The sequence below is a fragment of the Lissotriton vulgaris genome, chromosome 12 (genome assembly GCF_964263255.1).
Source record: "Lissotriton vulgaris chromosome 12, aLisVul1.2, whole genome shotgun sequence".
Taxonomy (NCBI): domain Eukaryota; kingdom Metazoa; phylum Chordata; class Amphibia; order Caudata; family Salamandridae; genus Lissotriton; species Lissotriton vulgaris.
The window spans coordinates 762009716-762031556 of NC_141700.1; the positions used below are offsets into that span (position 1 = coordinate 762009716).

Here is a 21841-nt window from a genome sequence, read left to right on the forward strand (position 1 = left end):
TCTGAGTTGGTGCAGCTACCTGGAGGAGGTGGTGATCAAAGGCCTCTGGTGGTGAGGCCCATCCGCTTGGAGTTGAAAGCATTCCTTACGTCCATCCAGGGGAGGCTGGTATGGGTGCTTATGGACAATACCGCCTCCAAGTAGTACTGTTACAAACTGGGAGGGTGGGATCATGGACACTGTGCCAGGAGGCCCTCCGCCTCTGGAAATGGGTGGACCACTAGGGAATTTTACTAGTGGTTCACCGCCTGGTAGATTGTTGAATGCTAGGTTGGACGAGCTTAGCCCTCGGCGCCTAGTGGATCATGAGTGTCAGTTACATGCAGATGTGACTTAAGATCTCTTCCGCGAATGGGGAGACTCATGTCTTGATTGTTCCCCACCACAGAGAATGCGCAATCTCAGCACTGCTGCGAGTTGGAGTTTCCAAAAAGTCTCTCTCTCAGAGACTCGTTCCTCCTTGAGTTGGCAATAGAAAATAAAACTATTATCAATTTGTCTGATGTTCTCTTAACTAAAGCAGAGGAACAATTGTTATCTTTGGGACTAACCTATTGCCCTTTTCAAAGTTTTAACTATGCAATGACTCGCATAGATCTGTTTTGCTTCATTCGAAAATTTAAATTAAAGAAATATTTTGCGTTGAAAACTGCAAAAGATACCATTGATTTCTGAAATGAATGCAAACAAAGATAAACATGAAACATCAGATAAGAATAAATTACTATGCTCAGATGTCCACACTTTACTGACCATGCACGATCTTAAAGACGCCACAGGATCTCAACCATCAGAATTTGATCATGACCTAGCTACACAAGCAAGACTCAGCAAAATTGATATACATCAGAAAGGTGCGGGACTAAGTCCTTTTAAAACTAAATCAAGTTTCATGCCACTTATGCCAAAGGACTCTGTTGACACTTTCCATGACTGCGTAATTAAAGACATCAAGAAGTTGTATCAATCCACAAAAGACAAGAAAAGAAAGAAAATTCTACACACTAAACGTGAATATGCGAAACTTGTGAAAAAATTAGGAGACAATAATGAGATTGTGTTTAAAAACTCAGATAAAGGCGGCAACCTAGTTATTTGGCCGAAAAAGGACTATATACAGGAGGCCAATAGACAATTAATTGATAACAGCTGCTACGAAAAAACTACCCAAAAAGAATATGTGAAAGCTAAAGAGACTCTACAGAAAATGTTGGGACAATGGCGCAGGAAAGGTTTAATTTCCTTTGAGGAATCTGAATTGATGAATGTTGAATTTCCTGTTCTGCCCACTCTTTGTCTAATTCCTAAAGTTCTTAAGGGAGTAATTCCCATCCCCGGCAGACCGATTATATCTGCCATCAAGAGCATGGGTGAACAAGTGGGTGAATATATTGATTATTTCCTACAGGATATGGTGAAGGGTTTACCTAGTTATGTAAGAGACACCAGCGATTTTCTAGAAAAAATCAAAAATCTGAAATGCAATTCTGATATGCTTTTAATAACATTAGACGTTGAGTCTCTTTATACTAGTTTTAATCCCACACAGGGGCTAGCAGCAGTTAAGCATTTTTTAACCAATAGAACTGCCGAATATCATTAACATAACAAGATTGTTGTCAACCTGATTGATTGGTGTCTCAATAATTATTTCTTTTTGTTTGGCAAGGATTTGTTTAAACAACTTAGAGGAGTGGTGATGGGATCCTGTTTCTCCCCCAGCTACGTGTGTTTACACGTTGGCTGGTGGGAGTAACAGGTCCTAGAAATTGAGCACAAAACTTGGTTCAAGGAAAATATATGCTGCTATCTCAGATACATAGACGGTATTTTTATTCTATGGCAAGGAGATGAGCAAGAAGCACTCAAGTTTGTAGAAGCCATTAAAAAAATTCTCTCAATTTACATTTCACTTCTCACATAAACAAAACACAGATGGAGTTTTTAGAGGTTCAGATGTACATCAAAAATGAAACCATTGAGATAACCTTACATAGAAAGTCCACCACCGGAAATGCAACGCTTCATGCGATAGTATGCATCCAAAGCATTTAATATCTAGCATTGCGTACGGCGAGATATTGAAACTAAAAAGGATTTGCAGTTCTATTGAAGATTTTGATCTCTGCCTTAATGAAATGATTTTAAGATTAAAGGCACAAGGGTATACAGATAAAGTCTTGCAGCAAGCAGTTGACAAAGCCAAACTTAGATCACGAGAAAGTCTTTTTAAAATTAATAATCCTATTGAGATTGTAGCAGAAGCACAGGAAGTAGTAGATGTATCCATCACTACTAATGAATGCCCACAACTAATAACTACTTTTAGTAGTGAAGAAAGAAAACTTAAGGCCATTATAAAGAAAAAATGGCCTATTGTATTAACGGATACAGTACTTAATCCTAGGCTCCCTGTCAATCCCACAATTACATTCAGACGAGCCAAATGCATGGGCACCATTTTGGATAAGGCAGTACCAGAAATGAGACAAATACATCCTGGCTCCAACCTATTAATGGATTTCGTAAATGTACAAGTTGCAGAGCCTGTAAATTTGGTGTAAATACGACAAATTTTTCTACTCCATTTTGTGCACGTAAAATACCTATCAAGGGCAGTTTTAACTGTAAGACTAAATTTGCCGTGTACGTTTTGACATGCACCTGTAGCTTGAACTATATTGGTAGTACCAAGCTACAGGTGCATGTAAGGATACTACAGCATCTAAGGGCTATCTTACATAGTGACCCTACATATCCGGTGGCCCGGCATTTTAAAAGCATTCATGAAAATGATGTGGCCTGCCTAAAATACTATGTAGATGGTGCTGTGCCGAAGATGCGTAGAGGAGGGAATAGAGAATGCCTATTAAGACATCTAGAAACCAAAATGTTTTTGGAGTTTGATAGCAAATGGCCCAATGGATTAAACACTACAGAAGAAATGCACAATTTTCTTTAAAATATCTTTCTTCCATGCGTCTGATTATTTAAATTTTAATCCATCTATGTCTGGCTTTCCAAATAATCTGATTCAGAGGTGATCTTAATATATAGGTTCCCTAATATTAAGTAAAATATGTTTTAAACACCTACTATCGAAAAATAATCAACTTTTCAGAGTATTCTATATCGTGCCATTTTTTGATACTGTATTTATATCTATTTATCTACACTTTTTTGTATATATTCATATCCATTCTCATTTTTATCTCTTTTTTAGCACTATACATAATACATAATACTTACTGTTATGATGAATTTTAGAAGATTATATATATGAATTTAACAATTTTATCCCAGGGATCTGGAATATTTTATTGTTATAAATATTGATACACTTCTTTAATCATGCAGTTTGCACTTTATATAATGCTTCTATTTTGCACGTGGTTTGCACAGTTTTTTGCACTTTGGAAATTAATTACTGCTTTGCTATTTGCACCATTCTGATTATTTATAACTAAAAAGATTATGAATAAATTATTGTAGCTTTTCAGTAATATGACCTGAGGAAAAGAAAGCAGAAAAGCTATTGCATTTAAGTAATTTTTGGGTTTCATGTATTTTTACAGTGAGTGCCATACAATATCAAACATAAAATTGTTTGACTGCATGATTTTTAGCTAAATCTTCAGAAATACGGGTCTTATAAAGTATAAAAGCTACATTGAATGTTTACATTTAGAAATTGTTTTTGGTGCAACTATAATATGAATTATTCAGCAAGAAAAATAATATGTATGTCTTCACTTTGTAAAATCACATGACTAATTACGTAACGAAGGACGGTGTGTATCACTAGCATTTAAAAAGCAACAAAAATCATGACAACTGCAGCGTGAACAATGGCTTTTTGAGCCCGAAACACGTAGCTGCTCTCTGTTCTTGGGTGAAATAAAACAACATACCTGAGCCCTGTGGTCCGTCTCCTTCTTCGCTGGCGTTGCTGCCTTGCTTGCTGGAGGCTGCTGGAGTTCTTCGTTGATATATGTATATACATACATATATATATATATATATATATATATATATATATATATATATATATAGCTGTACATATATGTTTTTCATATATAAATTTTATTATTTCCGGGGTCCCCGCAAATGGGCGGGAAAATTCTGTGTTTATGACTTTGATGCGGATACCCCTGGAAGAGAACTAGGATTACAGGTAAGTAACATATCCTTACTGGAACGCAATTGTGTCAGTTGCAGACCCCTCTCCGTACACCACCCAGAATTGACAGTGGTGACTGATATGTGCCTTCTTCTGAGTTGGTGCAGCTATCTGGAAGAGGTGGTGATCAAAGGCCTCTGGTGGTGAGGGCCATCCGCTTGGAGTTGAAAGCCTTCCTTACGTCCATCAAGGGGAGGCTAGTATGGGTGCTTATGGACAATACCACCTCCAGGTAGTACTGTTACAAACAGGGAGGGTGGGATCATGGACACTGTGCCAGGAGGCCCTCCATCTCTGGAAATGGGTGGACCACTAGGGAATTTTACTGGTGGTTCACCGCCTGGCAAGATTGTTGAATGCTAGGGCAGACGAGCTTAGCCGTCGGCGCCTAGTGGATCATGAGTGTCACTTACATGCAGAGGTGACTGTCCCGAGGTCATGGCCCCTGACACGGACGGACGGGGTGTACCTGTTAAAGTTTGTCCATTTCCAACCCGTCCACAGGATCCCTTGGACGTTTCCTGGATTTCCTCGGCTCTGCCTTCGCTGACCCCGTCATTGGGCCTGCCCTCCGTGACGCCAGGGGGGTGTTCCCCGGCGTTCCCGACATTCGACCAATCAGGAGAGAGGTCGTCATTTGACCCAAACCAATCGGAGGAGCAGGGGGGGTTTAAGGAAGCCCCGTTTCTGTCTGCCGGCGCGGAACCTCCAGGAGAGAAGCCGACCCACGAGGAGAACGCCAAAGAAGAAGAAGACGGAAGTGCCGAAGAGCCGCTTCAAGGATCACCGGAGCAGAGACTCGACAAGCCAGGAGGCCAACAGTACCACGAGCCGCCCTGCCACACTTCCAGGGGAGAAGTGTGGCTTCACAAGGTACAAGGGCGTTTTCAAGGGCTGTTTAAGTCACGAGGTGGGACGGGGTAGACTGAGGGTGGTCACTAGCTCCTTGCACTGTTCCCGACGTCACACATATGTTATTGAAGAAGGTGGTGGAACCCCGGTGATCCCTCACTCCCCTGCCCCCCTCACATTCATTGACCCCGGTTTCAGCCACTAATACGGCTGTTTGTTTCCTTTCTTCCTGAGCCTAACCCGGACCCGAGAAGAACCGTAGGGAAAGCCAAGACGGGGATTAAAGAAACGGAAACCCAACACAGGAAGGAAACCCGGCTTACTGGACTCTGGGCATTGTTGGATGCTGAACTGCATGCATCCCTGAACTCTAGACTACCCGAAGCAAATGTACCTATAAATAAAAAGGTTACCCACGCAACTCAATTCGTAGCGTCCCTCCTTTCCCCAGCCCAACTGTCACAGTGACATAAGATCTCTTCCGCGAATGGGGAGACCCATGTCTTCATTGTTCCCCACCATAGAGAATGCGCTATCTCAGCACTGCTGCGAGTTGGAGTTCCCAAAATGTCTCTCTCTCAGAGACTCGTTCCTCCTTGAGTTGCATTCTTGACTTTGGTATGCCTTTCCACTGATACTACTCCTGCCCCGAGTTCTCAAGAAGATCAGGATCGGCCGGGCCAAAGTCAGGATTGTGGGTACAGATTGGGCACAGAGAGTATGGTATGCAGAACTCCTAGGGATTCATTTCTGTTTTCTGATGGCACTGCCATCTGGGAGGATCTGCTGTTGTAGCAACAGGACAGGGCTGAGCACCCACCTTCATGCTTGGATATTTAGCTCCACAGCTGAACACCTCCCTGAAAAGCTGTATTGAGCCTGTCATTGGGACATATTTGTGGCTTGGTGCGGTCCTCAGCAGATAGATCGCCTCAAGGCAAAGTTATCTGACTTTTATTTTGTTTCCTTTGTCCTAGCCTGACAAGGCTTTGCTCTGGTCACAATTATAGGTCACCTTTTGGCTCTTCTGGACCTTTTTCAGTTGCTGTTGCAGCCCTCATTTTTCTGAGCCTACAGTTCTTATGGGTTTTTGAAAGGTTTACAACATATGTTTACTCCCTCGTCCTTTGTCATGTCACAGTCGGACCTTAAGTTGATCCTGACATATCTGATGTGCACTCCCTTAGAGCTGCTTCATAGGTGTCCCTTGTGAATTCTCACCCAGCTTCAGGCTCTTTGTCTCAACCTACCATATGCCACCTTTCTCACAGACAAGCTGGTTTGCGGTCACCACTGGCTTCCTTCTGCCTAAGGTTGTGTTTAACGTCAGTCAAAACATCTCCTTACCAGCATTATATGTTCCGCCTCACCCCTCTAGGAGGAGGAGAGACTCCACCATTTGACCCTAAGAGAGCTCTAAGCTTTTATATTGATCGTACAAAGGAACACAGAGTGAAGGATCATCTATTTGAGGAGTTCTCTGGAGCAGAAAAAGGCAAGATTGTGCAGAAGAGAATCATCTCCCTCTAGATCATGCTTCGCATTAAGATCAGGTTTGCACAGGCTAAAAAGTAACCTCTAGAAAGATTGCTTGCTGATTCTTTCAAAGTGAAAGGTACTACTCTACATTGCCATGCAGAGCCCTTATCCTGAACATTTACCATTCTGCTAATTGGGTGTCTCTCCATACGTTCACAAAGAACTATTGTCTGGGCAGTCAGATTCTGCGAGAGGAGCATTTTGCCCACTCAGTCCTGTAGGACTTTCTGGTTTGAGTCCCTTCATTTAAGCACTGCTTTGGTATATAGTCAAAAGGTAAGGAACCTGTACCTAGAAGTCTCTATGAGAAAAACAAGATACTTACCTTTGGTAATGCTCTTTCTGGTGAGACTCTATCTATCCCCAGATTCCTCACTGACCCTCCCATTATTCCCCTTCTGGGATTGGGCTCTAGCCATTAATAAGATCTCAAATCCAGGAATCTGCACACCAGTCGCAACCAATTTACTATTGTGGTTCTTCGTCTGGGGTGTATTGAGCACAACTGACAGCATGCAGGAATGGCACTTATATATGCTCCGCACGTCATCTCCAGAGTAGAATGGCGTGTGGAGCAACATGGTGCCACCTGCCGGTACACAAAGGTACTGCGTAAAAGTTGCCACATTCAGTCTAACACCCAGGGAATATTCAAAAGCAGAGGAATCTGCTGCTTGAGAGTGTCTCAACCAGAAAGAGCATTAGCTAAGGTAGATAACTTGGACAATTAGTCTCCTAGGCTGTTTAGAAAAGTGATCTATGTAGTGATGCCCCCTCCGCCCCCATTCACCCACAGGGAATCTCTCACCTTGGCTGCTTTTGATACAGTTGATGTGCAACACTTGACAACTTCAGTTTTCCATATATATCAAAAGGTCCCTCCTAGTTCCATGTGACAAACTGTTTCTGCTGTAGCCTCCATACTGCTGTATCCTCCATTTGAGAGTGTAAACATTAAAACAAACAACTTCCCACTTTGGGTTGAGGGCGCCTGAGAGGCATGGTGGTGTCAGAAGCTCACACATCCATGTACTGAATCTCGTCCATCTAAAAATTAGAGCTATGTGGCTCCACCTGGCTCTTCATTGGTGGCAACTGTAGGGACCAAAGCAAAGTGTTATCTCAAGCAAAGTTTTGCAAAGATGAAAACCTTCCCAAAGTTCATCTCTTTTAGCCAACTGATTATTTAAATGAGGGTGAAAACTGACTGAACATGCTGACCGCATGAAGTAAACACTCACAGATTATGTCCAGCCCAGGGAATAAAGTTCCACATGAATCACCTGGATCTGAAAGCTCTATTCCTGGTATGGAAGTTATTTCTTTCACTTCTGCAGGGAAAGTTTGATCAAGTCCTCACACACAGCAGTGCAGCCATGCTCCACTTGAATAAACCATCAGAAAAAAGTTTCATTATATGTAAAGTGACTTACTTGTGTATTGCATTTAAGTTTTTTAAGGGGAATGTAACATGCTTCTCATGAATGCCAGATATTTTTGTGATTGCCTTCTGAGATATTGTGATTCCTGAAAAGAAGGCGGCAAGGCAGCATCGTCATGGCTGTCGACAATTACACCCCCCAACTGGTGATCCAACTTCCCATCAGGATCTCAAATGTATCTATCTATCTATCTATCTATCTATCTATCTATCTATCTATCTATCTATCTATCTATCTATCTATCTATCTATCTATCTATCTATCTATCTATCTATCTATCTATCTATCTATCTATCTATCTATCTATCTATCTATCTATCTATCTATGTATCTATCTATCTATCTATCACCTAATCTGCCTAATCTGTCTAATCTATCTAATCTGTCTAATCTATCTAATCTGTCTATAAAATCTATCTACATATATCTGTAGGTGGTATTTCTCTAGCCCGAACCTAGTCAAAATCGCAGAAGAGCACTGTACATGGTTTGGACAAGCATGAAATCAATGTGTAAGAGGTGAAGAAAGCTGGGTTGTAGATGGTTAATGCATTGGGATGTAGTGTTCTTTAAAGAGGTGAGTCTTTAACTCTTTCCTAAATTTGAGCAGCCTTGGTGCGGTCTTGATAGATACAGGGATGTTGTTCCAGATCCTAGGTGCATAGATGGAAAAGCCTGCTGTTTTGTTTTTTCTTGTCTACACTTCTCAATCTGTAGTTTGATACAGACTCTCACAGGTGCAGTGGAAACAGGCTGTGCAGCTTTGTTTATGGGCTGCAACCTGTACATGAAAGGCGGGATTCAAATTACCCCTAAAGAAGGTCCGTGTTATGTCTCCCTTTTCTGTGTCCCATCCACCTTTTTGCTCTAACAGGGTGTTTGCTATGTTTGGTACGCCACCGTTGAGTCCACTTATTTTTTTTATAGAGGTTTCCCCTGTACCCCCATTTTTCCTCTTCAGCTGCTCACAAACTGGGCTGTTCAGTATAGTTTAAAGTGCAGTGTGGGTAAATGCAGTCAAGGGACTTCTCTGGAGCGTGTATTTGCTGAAGAAATGACTGCATGCTCAAGGAGAGCCACATGATCAGAACCTGCATTAGGAATGCAGACAAGAACACTGGAAATCGTTGCCGCTCATGCTCCTGGGTAGAGCGGCTCTTTATAAAATGATGACACTTCCCAGCTTTCTTTGCGCTTTGCAGAATACGCCCTTCTTGGTGTCCCCTCCCAGTATTTCCTTTCAATTGATTCCGAGGTAAGTTCCCTCCTATGGAATAATGGCACACCCAGAATCGCCCTCTTTAAACTTACCAAAAGCTGGTACGATGGAGGTATAGCTTTGCCGGCCATCAAATATTATTATTGGTCCTCGCAACTGGTGGTACTCAACCACTGGATGCACCTGCCCAGCACAGGCCCAGCATATACAATGGACAGGTACAATATGCCTTCAGGTAACCATCTCAGTATGGGGGGAAAAAATATGCACCTAAATTAAGTATGGGTGGAAAATCCGTTCCGCTCGCGGATTTTGCGGATTTTCGGTAAATTCGCAATCTGCGAGATTCGCGAATTTCCCGCAAAATCCGCAAATCCGCGAGCAGCGGATTTTATGGCTTGCTCGCACTGTTCGCGTGAGTTCGCGGCTTCCCAGTTCAACTTCGCGCCCCGCGAATAAGCGCTAAATTGCAGAAATACGATCTTAGCAAAATTGAAACTGCTTACCAGGTTCAAAAGTTCATGCTCATCTTTAGTAGCCATTTCCTGTAGTGCTTCCTGAGGGGCCCCTCCAGAGTTCACTTGCCTACTTGCAACTATTATGTGACCCTGCTCTGACCCTCAGAATAGTTACACAAAGGTCCTGAATTACAGCTAAGGCAGACAAGCAGGAGCCAGGCTGGAAGTTCAAATCCAGTGACACATTAATCAGCCCCTAATTCATTATTGTCAGTTGGGGCAGGGCAGGTGTTGTAACTAATTTTGCAACAATGAAAGCACTTAGCAAGTGCAAAAGATCACTAATCAGGAAGCACTAAGGAAGCAGGTGCCAGCTAAAAAAATATTCTGTGACACATTAATCAGCCCCAAATGAATTCAGGTCACTTGAGGCAGGGAAGGTGTGCTTTGCTTTGCCACAATAATGTACACTGGACAACCAGAGGGTGCTGTGATGAAACAGAGGGTGGCATGGGTGGGCCAGAGGGTGGCATGAGTAGTCAGAGAGTGGCAGTGGTGACAGAGAGTGGCAGTGATGAAGAAGAGTGTCCCAAACAGGCTGGACAAGTAGAAACAACAAGTTCGCAAAACTTGCGACCCAACAGGTAAGTTCGCGTTTGCGAAATTGTAAAAAACCCTCGCGAACTGGCAGAAACCCGCGCGAACTCAAAAAAAAAATCCGCAAATTCGCGAGAATTCACGGATTTTGCGGATTGCGAGTTCGCAAATCCGCAAAATTCGCGAACGCGAGATCCGCAAAATTCGCCCATGCTTAACCTAAATATCCCCTGACCTCTACCACAGTTTCTTTATGGTATTCTGCAACCGCGGCGTTGGGTTGGAAAGATTACTAAGGCCACCCCGCTACTTGAGACCACTCAGTTAGGCATGCTATTGCGGTTCCCAGGGTTTGATAAATGGGATTTTATTGGCCTTTTGACGGTGGGTGACCTTTGGACTGGGGGGGCAGGGTTTTCCCGTTTAGGGATCTGCAACAACAATACCATCTTCAGTCGGGGGAAACCTTCCGGTACCTTCAGGTGCGTAGTGCATTGCAAAATTCGCTGCCTAGAGGCTCTGATCTGCCTGCCTCCTCACCATTAGAAGATAGATTATTGGATGACTATCTTCCTGAACGTGCGATCTCCCTAACGTATCGTAAGATTCTTAATAATATGCCCGATTCTTTGGGTAAATTTCGGGTGAAATGGAATGACGAGGTGGGAGAGCTTGAAGACGAAGAGTGGAGGGAGGCCTTGGCATCACCCCGGGAGGTAGCGATCCGCTCACACTTTAAAAATAATACAGCTCAGGCTACTTCACAGAACGTACTACACCAGTTCAGCATTAGTCAGGATGGGTCTCCTATCCTCTCCAGACTGCCCCCGTGGCTGTGGACAACCAGGAGCTTTCCTACTCTAGTGTTGGGACTGCCCTGATCTCCAGATCTACTGGGGGAAAGTGGTTCCAGCCATGTCGTAAATATGTCGTATAACTATTGTCGTATCCCCTCGTCTCTGTCTTTTAAATATTTGGGAAGCTACAGACCTTACTAGGCCTCAACGTCTCTGGGTCACTCTGGGACGTATGATTGCCAAATGCAACATTGCTAGAACTTGGAAGGGCGGGGTTACAGTTGATTGGGAATCGGATATGGACTGGTACATGCAAGCGGAGAGGGCTGTGTATGAAAGCAGAGGATACCTGGGTAAATGGACCAAGTTGTGGAGCCCATGGAACGAAAGTAGAGGTTTTATTTGTACCCCACTCAATAATACGTTTGATGTTGTTGATAATGAAAAGCCATAGGTTGGCTGTCGCGGGGATTAATGGCACAATTGTTTTTCCTTTGACCCAATGTAATCTTTGTCCATTTATATTTCCTGTTGTTCTCAGGAATTGTATTTTGTTTTGGAACGGCACCAATCAATCAATCAATCATTTGTAAAGCGCACTACATACCCGCAAGGGCCTGAAGGCGCTGTGGGGTGGGCCGCTACTGATCGAACAGCAGTATCCTCCTGAAGGTCAGCTGGTCTTGGGTCTGTCATAGACTCAGTGGAAGGGTGTTCCATGTCTTGGCGGCGAGGTGGGAGAAGGATCTCCCACCGGTGGTTGTTCTTTGGATGCGTGGGACGGTGGCGAGTGAGAGGTCAGCGGAGCGTAGCTGGCGGTTGGGGATGTAGAAGGAGAGCCATCTGTTGAGGTAGGCTGGGTCAGTCTTGTGGAGTGCCTTGTGTGCGTGGGTGAGGAGCTTGAAGGATATCCTCTCGTTGACAGGGAGCCAGTGCAGGTTTCTCAGGTGGGGGGTGATGTGGCCGTGGCATGGTAAGTTGAGGATCAGTTGTGCCGAGGCGTTTTGGATGCGTTGAAGTCGTTTGATGAGCTTGGTCGGGGCTCCCGCGTAGAGGGCGTTTCCGTAGTCGAGTCTGCTGCTGACGAGGGCATGGGTGACTATCTTTCTTGTATCTGTCTGTAGATCTTGTGGAGCATGCGGAGGGTGTTGAAGCAGGAGGAGGAGAAGACAGCATTGACTTGCCTGGTCATTGAGAGCGTTGAGTCGAGGATGATTCCCAGGTTGCGTGCATGGTCGGAGGGTGTCGTGGCTGCCCCCAGTGACGTCAGCCACCAGTCGTCCCAGGTTGAAGGCTTGGAGCCGAGGATGAGGACCTCCGTCTTGTCCGAGTTCAGCTTCAGACGGCTGGTCTTCATCCATTCGGCGACGGCCTTCATTCCTTGGTGGAGGTTGGCTTTGGCAGTGATGGGGTCCTTGGTGAGGGAGAGGATCAACTGGGTGTCATCGGCGTAGGAGATTATGTTGAGGTCATGCTGACGGGCTACGTCTGCGAGCGGGGCCATGTAAATGTTGAACAGTGTCAGGCTGAGGGAGGATCCCTGGGGTACGCCGCAGATGATCTCGGAGGCTTTGGAATGGAATGGGAGGAGGCGGATGCTCTGGGTTCTGTCAGAGAGGAAAGAGGTAGTCCAATACAGAGCCTGGTCTCAGATCCCTGCGGCGTCGAGGCGTGCGCGTAGTGTGCGGTGGCAGGTGGTGTCGAAGGCGGCAGAGAGGTCTAGGAGGATGAGTGCTGCGGTCTTGCCATTGTCCAGCAGGGTCCTGATGTTGTCGGTGGCGGCGATGAGGGCAGTCTCGGTGCTGTGGTTGCTGCGGAAGCCTGACTGGGAAGGGTCCAGGATTCTGTTTTCTTCGAGGTATCGGGTTAGCTGTCTGTTGACGGTTTTCTCGAGGCTAGCAGGGGGTCATGGTCGATGCTGTACGGAGGGTCTGTTGTGTTGCTGTCTGTTGGGGCTGTTTGGGTGTTGATGCTGTCATTATTGTTTATTTTTTGATGTTTGCTTAATTTTTAATAAAAAGAGTTCAAAAAAAGAATGCAGACAAGAAGATCTGTGCTTTAGCCACTAAAATGGAAGTATTGAATACTACAGCTTTATGAGGAAGATGTGACTGTTTTCTGTGGGAAATTTTGCAGAGATTTGTTGAATACTTCTCTAGAGGCATGAGGACTGAGGGTAGTCAACAAGGAAATGCTCGTTTCAAACAAATATCTGTATACAAATAATATCATGCTTTCTCCAGACATTCCTCACCATGCTTCACACTCGGGAATAAAGCCAAATGATAATCAGGCAATCCTGACTATTCTCACATGTATGATGTGATGCACACATTGAAGATAGAAACTGTCACCTTCAAAGCAATGATTCTTGAGAGGAAGAAAGAATATCCCTGATCCAACTACCCTTCTGAATAACAGTATCATGGTCAATGTTTTCATTAGCTGTACTGCAGTAGGCATTTCAGTATGAGCTGCAGCAGAGGTCCCAGTTACACCAGAGAAAACATTCATGCCACAAAGATCATCAGCATGGAAGACCTCAGAAATATTGAGGCATGGACCTTTGTATGTCACTTTCACTGTTACCCACTCTAGTATGAGAGTTTGTTCAATTACTTAGAGCAGTAAAAAATAGTAAGCAATAATGGGTATTATATTTTGTGAGCAGTGGCTAAACTCTGAGGTCCAGAACTTTGTCTCCCAACAAAATTTTCTACAAGCTCCAAGCAATTCAATTTTGGTAGCTATTTTAGGAGATACGCTGATTGTCCTGAATACGTCTTTGAGCTAAAGTCAAAAAGGCCAGGAACCAAGGTTGAAACAGTTTCTTTGTCTTTTTCTGTTGAAATTGGGTGTATCAAGATGAATTGAATGAGAGATTTAATAATTTACATTTGGTCTCTACAAACGCTTTATTTTCATTCTAATTTTGAAATGTATTTGGCTTTTATTGTTTAAATTGTATTTTATTTGCATTGTTTTAACATTAGAGAAGACAGACTGTTAATAATCCATTGTTAGTGTATTGCACATCTATTAGATACATGTCGTTTTTATGCCAACAGGCCGCTAATTGCCAAAAAGAATCCAAAAATCCCAATGTCCAAAATGATGACCATCCTGGGAGCCAAGTGGAGAGAATTCAGTGCCAACAATCCTTTGAAAGGCTCTGCGGCTGCAGTTGCTGCAGCTGTAGCTGAACAGGTTGAAGCCACAGTAGCATCAATCACCATCGCAGCAGAGTCTCAACCAGCTCCCGTCCGCAAAGCCAAAACCAAAGAAGGAAAAGGTGAGTCCTGGCACCTGTGGTACAAAGCAAGAGCAGAACTGATGCATTAGATGATTTCTCTGCTGTTCCTTTTGCTGGGGTTGATTGTGTCTGACCAAAATACCATTCCTTGAATGAATGAATGAATGAATTAATTAATTAATGAATGTACTTCTTGCCTTACTTGCCAAGTGGTTGGAAGGCTTGCAGTATAGGGAGGACTGGAAAAAAACGTTTGCATAAGATGACATCTCTTTAAAGATCTTTAAAAGGCACGTAGCATGAACATCCCTCCCTAGTGCATCACCCTCACCGACCACACATGTATAACCTCTAGTGCTAAATATCTGTATCTTAATCATGTGAAGGACATGCTTGTCCTAATATGTCACCTGCTTTAGGCTCGGTCTCTCTCGCTTTGCTTCTCCCCATCCTGGAAGTGACATTTTCAGTTTACACAAATCGGATGGGCTAAAAAAAACAGTGCAACAACCATTCCTCCAACCCATCCTCTTCTCCATCAAGAATTCTTAGAGAGCAAGACTTATTTTCACTAGAAATCCCTACAAGGGGATCCGGTCAAAAGAAATTAATCTTGCCAGCAACGACAAGTATAAAGTATGACGGTTTTCGAAAGTAGCTGGCTTCTTAAATGACCGCTCCCTCTTCTTATCTCTGTGGAGTTGCTTCCAATCAGGCTGTGTCTCGCCTATTTTACTTAAGTGTGATTTTAGGACACCATGTTGAAAGTATTCTGGAAACTTGTTTTAAAGGTGGAAATTTTTGAAAATTATCAAATTATCCCTAACATCGGCTACACTTATTCCTATTGGTAGCACTTCATGTGCAATTGGTTATATCAGAATATTTCCTTAAAAAATAGCTATGTATGTGTAGCATGCATTGTTGTAGGTACACATGCCCCTCATACTCCTGCCATAAAGTGTTAGATTCATATGTTTGAAACTAGTTTTTCCACAAAGAAGCTTTGAGTCATAAAACCTGTTGTACTTCTTCCCTTGGTTCACAGTGAACCAGTAAATGCGCCACTTCATATTGCCATCACGTTGGAATGCCTGCTCTGGTACCAACTCATTACTCCTTGGATTCTTCGGGGCCAGCCCTTCAACATTCAAACTCTCAGACTTTGAGAACAACATTGCACGTCCAGGACCTGTCTAGAGAATTTTTCCACAACACAGACTTTAAAAGGTTGACCAAAAAGTGGCCCTCAACCGAGGCAGTGCACTGCTCCTGTGAAAGTCGTGCATCAAGCTCCTAGTCAATCCTAACTAGGCACAGACCCTTGGGTCCAGTACTAACAGAAATTTCATATCAGCCTTGAGCACCCTCCTCAACACCGAACAAGCTAGCACATAAGGGCGCCGATCCGCACTGAGCGGACACCTTCAGAGCTGCGGTAGACATTAAAAAGCAAATTCACAGATGGCTAGAAGTCAGTATAAGAGGAATGCTCGCTACCAAGGACGGACATCACAGAAGCACCCATCGAGCTATCCTGAGCTACTCTCCACCGCCTCCACCTCCACCCCCTCATACTTTAAAAGCCTCCGCACAGGAATCTGTGGAATCCCTGTCATATAGTTGCAATCCAAACTATCTGCTGGAAGCATATGATGAGCTCTTAGCCCATCTAGGCGGGCTACCATATTGATCCTCCCCATGATCCAAACTTAGAGCGCTCTCCTTCAAATGCCCCTCTGCCTGACATCATCACAATGCACAACTTCATGTGAAGTAGGATGAGGACGAATTCCTACTGGAAACGCTGTCCACACAGACAGAACTGTACAATACCTCCCTATGCTGCTGGCATGTTGAGGTCAATCTAAATAGCAGGAAACATCCTGCTGACATTTACATAGTGGAGGCCCTTGGCTACTTCAAATTTCAGCTCCTACTTTTTCATCTCCTGCGGGGATAGAATTTCACCTGTTAACACATGTTGACAGCGATTATTACAGTAGATATTAGATCTGGTATATTATGGACATACTCTCAAATGTATTCAAAGACTGTAACTCACTCCTCCCCTTAAGACATATCATCATCTACGGTTGTTCTGGAGGAAAGTCCTTCCATGATCTCTAGTACTTTTTTTTTGGTGTGCTTTATATATCGCAAACTTGACCCGGTATCGGGTATCAGAGTGCTTTACATAGCACCAGTTGCGTTACATGAGTACTTCTTGTTGCATAACTATTCTGAACGATTGCTTGGATACATTTATTCAGCAACTTAATTGCAAACATGGGAGACATCACCGTCCTCACTTTTTCTGTGTAATAAAAAACTGAATTAGATTCTTGAATTGAGCCTATTCCCAAATTCCAAAACAATTCAACGCAACTGGTGGTATGTAACGCAACTGGTGGTATGTAAAGCACTCTGATACCAGATACCGGGTCAAGTTTGCGATATAAAACACACCAAAAAAAAGTACGTCTGATAGAGACGTCTAGCCCCAGATTCCTTACCTTTGAACTATTCCCAAGCACTAGACTGGATTTGGAAACTTTTCTGCAGCAGTATCTCTGTGCGTCAGTCGAGGATGTTGAGCAACTCCGTAAAGACAATGGATGTGACGGCAACAGAGTCCATATAAGCCCCCCCTGACTTGCTGACATCAGTTTCTTTCTTTCTGCGCTTCCACATGGATCCGGAGAGCGGTGCCATTTTTGGCCAACCTCGTTGCTGTCGACAAAACTGTGTGCTTTGTTCTGGATATCTTCAGGGTCCGGTGATCTACGATGTTGACCCTGCACCCTCATCCTATTTGCTTGTGGTGTCTGGGCACGCATCCTGACTCCAAACGATGCAGCTCATGTTTTCAGCTTCACCTGTCGGCATTGCAGGAGTGCTGCATGACACTGTTAGTGGCGTGGTGTTTAATGGCCCCTCGTCAGTCACGGTCCTCTTCTCCCTCCGAGGATCACTCAAGGGCCAGCTCCCGGAGTCCTTTGCCCTTGCTGTCCTCTGGTAAGTCATGTCGTACGCAGTCGGAGCCACGCCCTTCCTTTGATTTTAGAGTCAGAGCGAGACTCTGTCCCCCGCCTTACAGTGTTTCCCGGCGCGGAGGCAACTCTGGCTCAGATGAGGGAATACTATCTCTCCCTCCATACCATTTTTGAATCTCAGCCTCCCTCTGGTGCACGACTAGGCCCAAGGAGTTCAGTGAGGCCTTGACTGGCACCAAATGGGCGGGACCTCCCTCAGTGTCAGTGGGCCCTTCCGAATCTGTGATTGACACCTTATCGGTTACGGTAACCAGCTCTTTGGGGTTCCAACCTGGGACACCAGTGTTGGATCTGCCGGCGCCGCCTTCAGCATTGACGATGCCAATGGTCCCCACCGTTCTCTCCTCCGTGACATTGAGGTGTTGTCTCTTCGACACCAGTTGACGTCGGGAATGATATTAGCAGAACATTTCTTTTTGGGCTACATTCCTCTGCTTTTAGAGGAGCCACCTGCTATTTTCCCCTCAGGACACCGGTATTTTGTTGATTTTAGCGATGACATAATTGGCTTTCCTCAGCCTCCTCTGAGGTTTCGTTGGGTGGCTGACCTTGGTGAGGCTAGTGGCCACGATTCATCCCCATCCTCTGGCCTGTTTTCTCTTCCTAGCCTCGCTTCGGAGGCTAGCTCGGGGATGTATGACGGTACCACGCGTACTTTTACAACGCGTACCGTTACCACGCTACTTTTACCACGCAAGTCGTTACAACGACTTCGGTGGAGTGGCGCTGGATAGTAAATTATTTAATTTACTATTCCAACTCCAGTCCCCGTGGACTCTAGGGAAAGGAGTTGGATAGTAAATTAAAGTATTTACTATCCTGGAGCGCCCCCAGCGCATTTCGTTGTAGTGACCTGCGTGGTAAAAGTAGCGTGCTAACGGTACCGCATTGTAACAAATGCGTGGTAACCGTTGCATACCCTAGCTCGGCTTTTGCTGAGCTTTTGCGAAGAGTTGCTGTGGTTCTGGTGCTGCAATTGCCTTCTGTGGAGATGGCCATTGATCCCCTACTTGGGGTGCTTCATCAGGGCCAAATAAGAACTGAACCTGTGCTCCCCTTCATTGAAGCCCCCATTGATATTCTGTTGGGCACTCAGCTAAACCCGTTTCAAGGGCTTCTGTGGACCAGTCTACAGCTCATAGGCACCATCCTGCCACTGGAGATCCGCTGTGCCGCTTCCGTTAGCCTTGCTTGATGTCCCTCCAGACAGGGAGTCTAGATGCTCTTGGCCAATATTTGTTTCTGCCGCCAGCTCTGCTTTGCGGTCCCTTAATACAGCTAACGTTTTGGGCCGTTTCTCTCATGTGCTGTCTGATTCAGTTTTGTGCCTTATCCAGTATTGGGGTATCTTTCAAAGATTCACATGCCTGAATCATTCCCCGTGATCAGATGGGAGTCCCACGGTACCATACACAAGCAGTATTCAAATAATGCTATAGGCTATAATGGCCTGAGCCATGTTCTATATACCCTATCTAAGTCCTTTTTAAAAAAGGACCAAATGTTGAATGCAGCCAATCAGCTCCCGGCACCCTTTTGGACCTTCCCAGCAGAGGCAGTGTACCTCAGATTTTCATTGCACGTAGTGTGTGAAGGGAGTCTCCCTGAGTTCTACTCAGTTTTCATCTGCCTTCTAGGATTTTTTCCTAAAAACCTTTCCATCATGTCTGATAACCCCTTCGATGCTATTGACGGAACGGTTCCATTATGAGCGTCGGTTGGCCTGTGCTCATGACGGAACCGTTCCGTCATGAGCCCGTTGGCTCATTAGAACGTTCAGCACAGCGCAGGAATCTGCGCCGTGCTGAAGGTGTTAAGAAAGGACTCTTCCATGCCAGCAAGACCTGTGGCAAGAAAAGGGTCTATGTTGATGATCTTCACCAGGACAGCATGTATTGCCTCCACCCAGCCTATTCGGTAAAGCAGTGCAAATTCTTTTGCACTTTCTCTTCAAAAACTCTAAGTGATAGAGAGTGAAGGCTGCTTTTACGGCTACAGTCCACTAAGCACCGGAATTCATCTGAAGAGGACAGTCAATCAATCAATCAATCAATCATTTGTAAAGCGCACTACATACCCGCGAGGGTCTCAAGGCGAAGGGGGGCCGCTACTGATCGAATAGTGATGGTTCATCCAAGCCTCAGAAAAGACTAAGATCTCAGAAGAAAGACTCTGGAGAGGGCAGGAAAACCCTTAAACCCTCCCCAAAGAGCAAGAGCTCAAATTCTAAAGTCTCCTCTGAGCCTTCATCTTCATCCTCCTCTACTCCAGTGAGGCAAGACAAGAAGCACTATAGAACCTCCTCATCAGATCTGGGGAAATTCAGAACTGAAAAATCCCCATAGACGACGCCTCTGTCGACGAGTCACTAGATCATCGACAACGTTAAGTTACACTGTTACGTCGTCAGTCCATCGATGGCAGGTGCGAAGACAGCAGACAGCAGCCATCTCCGGTACCATAATGTTGACGAGAGCATTGTTGATGCATCATCGTCGACCACCCCATCTGTGCAGTCGACGAAGGTTTCATTGGCGAAGTCGACGAAGATACCGTAGAAAGACTATACCAACAACAGCCCCCCTGATGACAACACCGTCCATAGCAACCTCTCTGACAGCAATTCCTTCTGGCAAGGCATTACACTCTGATGATGTCCCCTCACGCCTGTGAAGTTGTCTGTCAGGCAAACACCAGCTCTGGTTGCAACAGCCCTCTGAGTACTCTCCGGAGCCCTCCCTTCCTTGAGCATAGAGAACTTGTAACTGGAACAAGTGGGGTAGTGAGATGGCCATTTCTTACAGCAAAATCAAACAGTTGATGTGTAGGCACGGTCTACATCTTCAAAACTTGTTTTAAGTGTTTCTCTTTTTAAGTGATCATTCCAGGCTGTTCTCGATATACAGGTCTTTTGTAGAGTGATACTCCTTACGACAAGGTAGTCTTCAGCTTGGAGCACCCGCAACATAGGGGCAAAAAGGTGTGAGGTTCCTACACCTGGCTGTCATCAGCCAGCTGAAAGTGTTACTGTTGAAGGACAAAAGTTTAGGCCTCATCTAAAGGTTCTCCTTGCCTTGCACAACCGGGTCTGCTGTCCCACCCCTAACTCCTACTATGTTTCAGTGATCACCAAGATTAATCAGCAGCTTCTTGTCAAGACAAAGGCCTAATTGGATTTGTAGAGAAGCCCAGACTCAGTCCCCTCACTTTAGTGTCTAGGTCTCTTCCCTTCACCTTGAGGAATGTTAACAGTACACTTCCACTGTCTGGAAAAACAACCTCACATTCCATCTTGTCCGAAAGCCAGGCCCTAGGTATCTAAAATGAATATCTAGGTGTGCTAATTTGCCACGCATTACTGTGCTTGCTGCCTAAGGTAACGTTTATTAATCTTGCTCCCAGGTCGAGAGGTGACTTGTTGCTATAGTAAAGATCGGCATTCACCTTCCTTAAGTTGTTTACTTAAATAGCTAAAGCTGTGGTCTCCTTCCCAGCAGTCACCCATTTCATGTGGAACTAGCCACAACATAAACAGATTGGTTCACTTATCTTCCTCTGTCCTCCACTTGCTGATTGGGCCATCCCTTGTCACTTCTTTTTTCCTGCTATCGTGCCCCACCCAGACAGGGTACAAGCTGATCAGCACTTCCACAAGTGATAGTACTCCTGTCCTCTCCTCCTGGTGATCGTCATAGGGTCATCAGGGAGGACAAAACCGGCTTCTGACTGCCCCCTCGACTCCCCAAGACATGATCGCAGCTATTGCCATTGTGGACCGAGGCGCTGGTGACATGAGTCACAGTGGACCAGGGTCTCTGCCAATACATCCATTCTGGGTCGCCAGAGTGCTTGAGGTTAGAACACCGCCAGTCCCTGGTTCTGTGAGAACTGCTGCAAGCAGTGCATTCTGTTCACTATCTGAGGCCAGACCCTGGCGGACAACTGAATGAGCCCCCCTGCAACTGAATCACCCTCACCCAGACAGCCTGGCCCGAACAAATCCTTCAGGGGTGGCTGTTACTGGGACCGTCTTGGCCACTCAGCTGATTCTGAAAACATCCAGCATGGTGTGTTTCCATCTCCGAGCCTCACAGGTGAAAAGAACACCTGGGTAAAGAAAGCTGGCAGTGTTTTATGGTCGGGGCGGGGACTGGTGTGGGCACTTAGCAAAGGTACAGTTGAGTTGGGTAACAATAATTATCTGTTATTCAGTGCCAAGATACCTTTCTGGGTAAATGTGCGCTTTACAAACATGTTTTGTTATGTTTATGTTGTGTCAGTGAATTTGAAACTCTAAGGGAGTCTTACAAACTGATAATGAACTTCCTGACAGGCAGGAGGACAGTGAGGGTGTGCCCTGGGGGTGCTGAATTATGAAATCCCTCAGGCTTGCTAGTTCTGTATCATAACCAAGTCTGAAGAGAGCAGCAGCATTGAAGCTGATTGGA

The 21841-nt window shown here is 44.9% G+C and overlaps 1 protein-coding gene across 3 annotated transcripts in view; it reads left to right on the top strand.

The window, feature by feature from the left end:
• Positions 1-21841, top strand: part of CHD3 (chromodomain helicase DNA binding protein 3) — an 813321-nt gene that overhangs the window by 115225 nt on the left and 676255 nt on the right. For all 3 annotated transcript variants that reach the window (XM_086946072.1, XM_086946074.1, XM_086946073.1), the window contains exon 5: positions 14153-14376. In XM_086946072.1, the coding sequence (XP_086802198.1) occupies positions 14153-14376 (224 nt within the window). The remainder of the gene's footprint in view (positions 1-14152; positions 14377-21841) is intronic.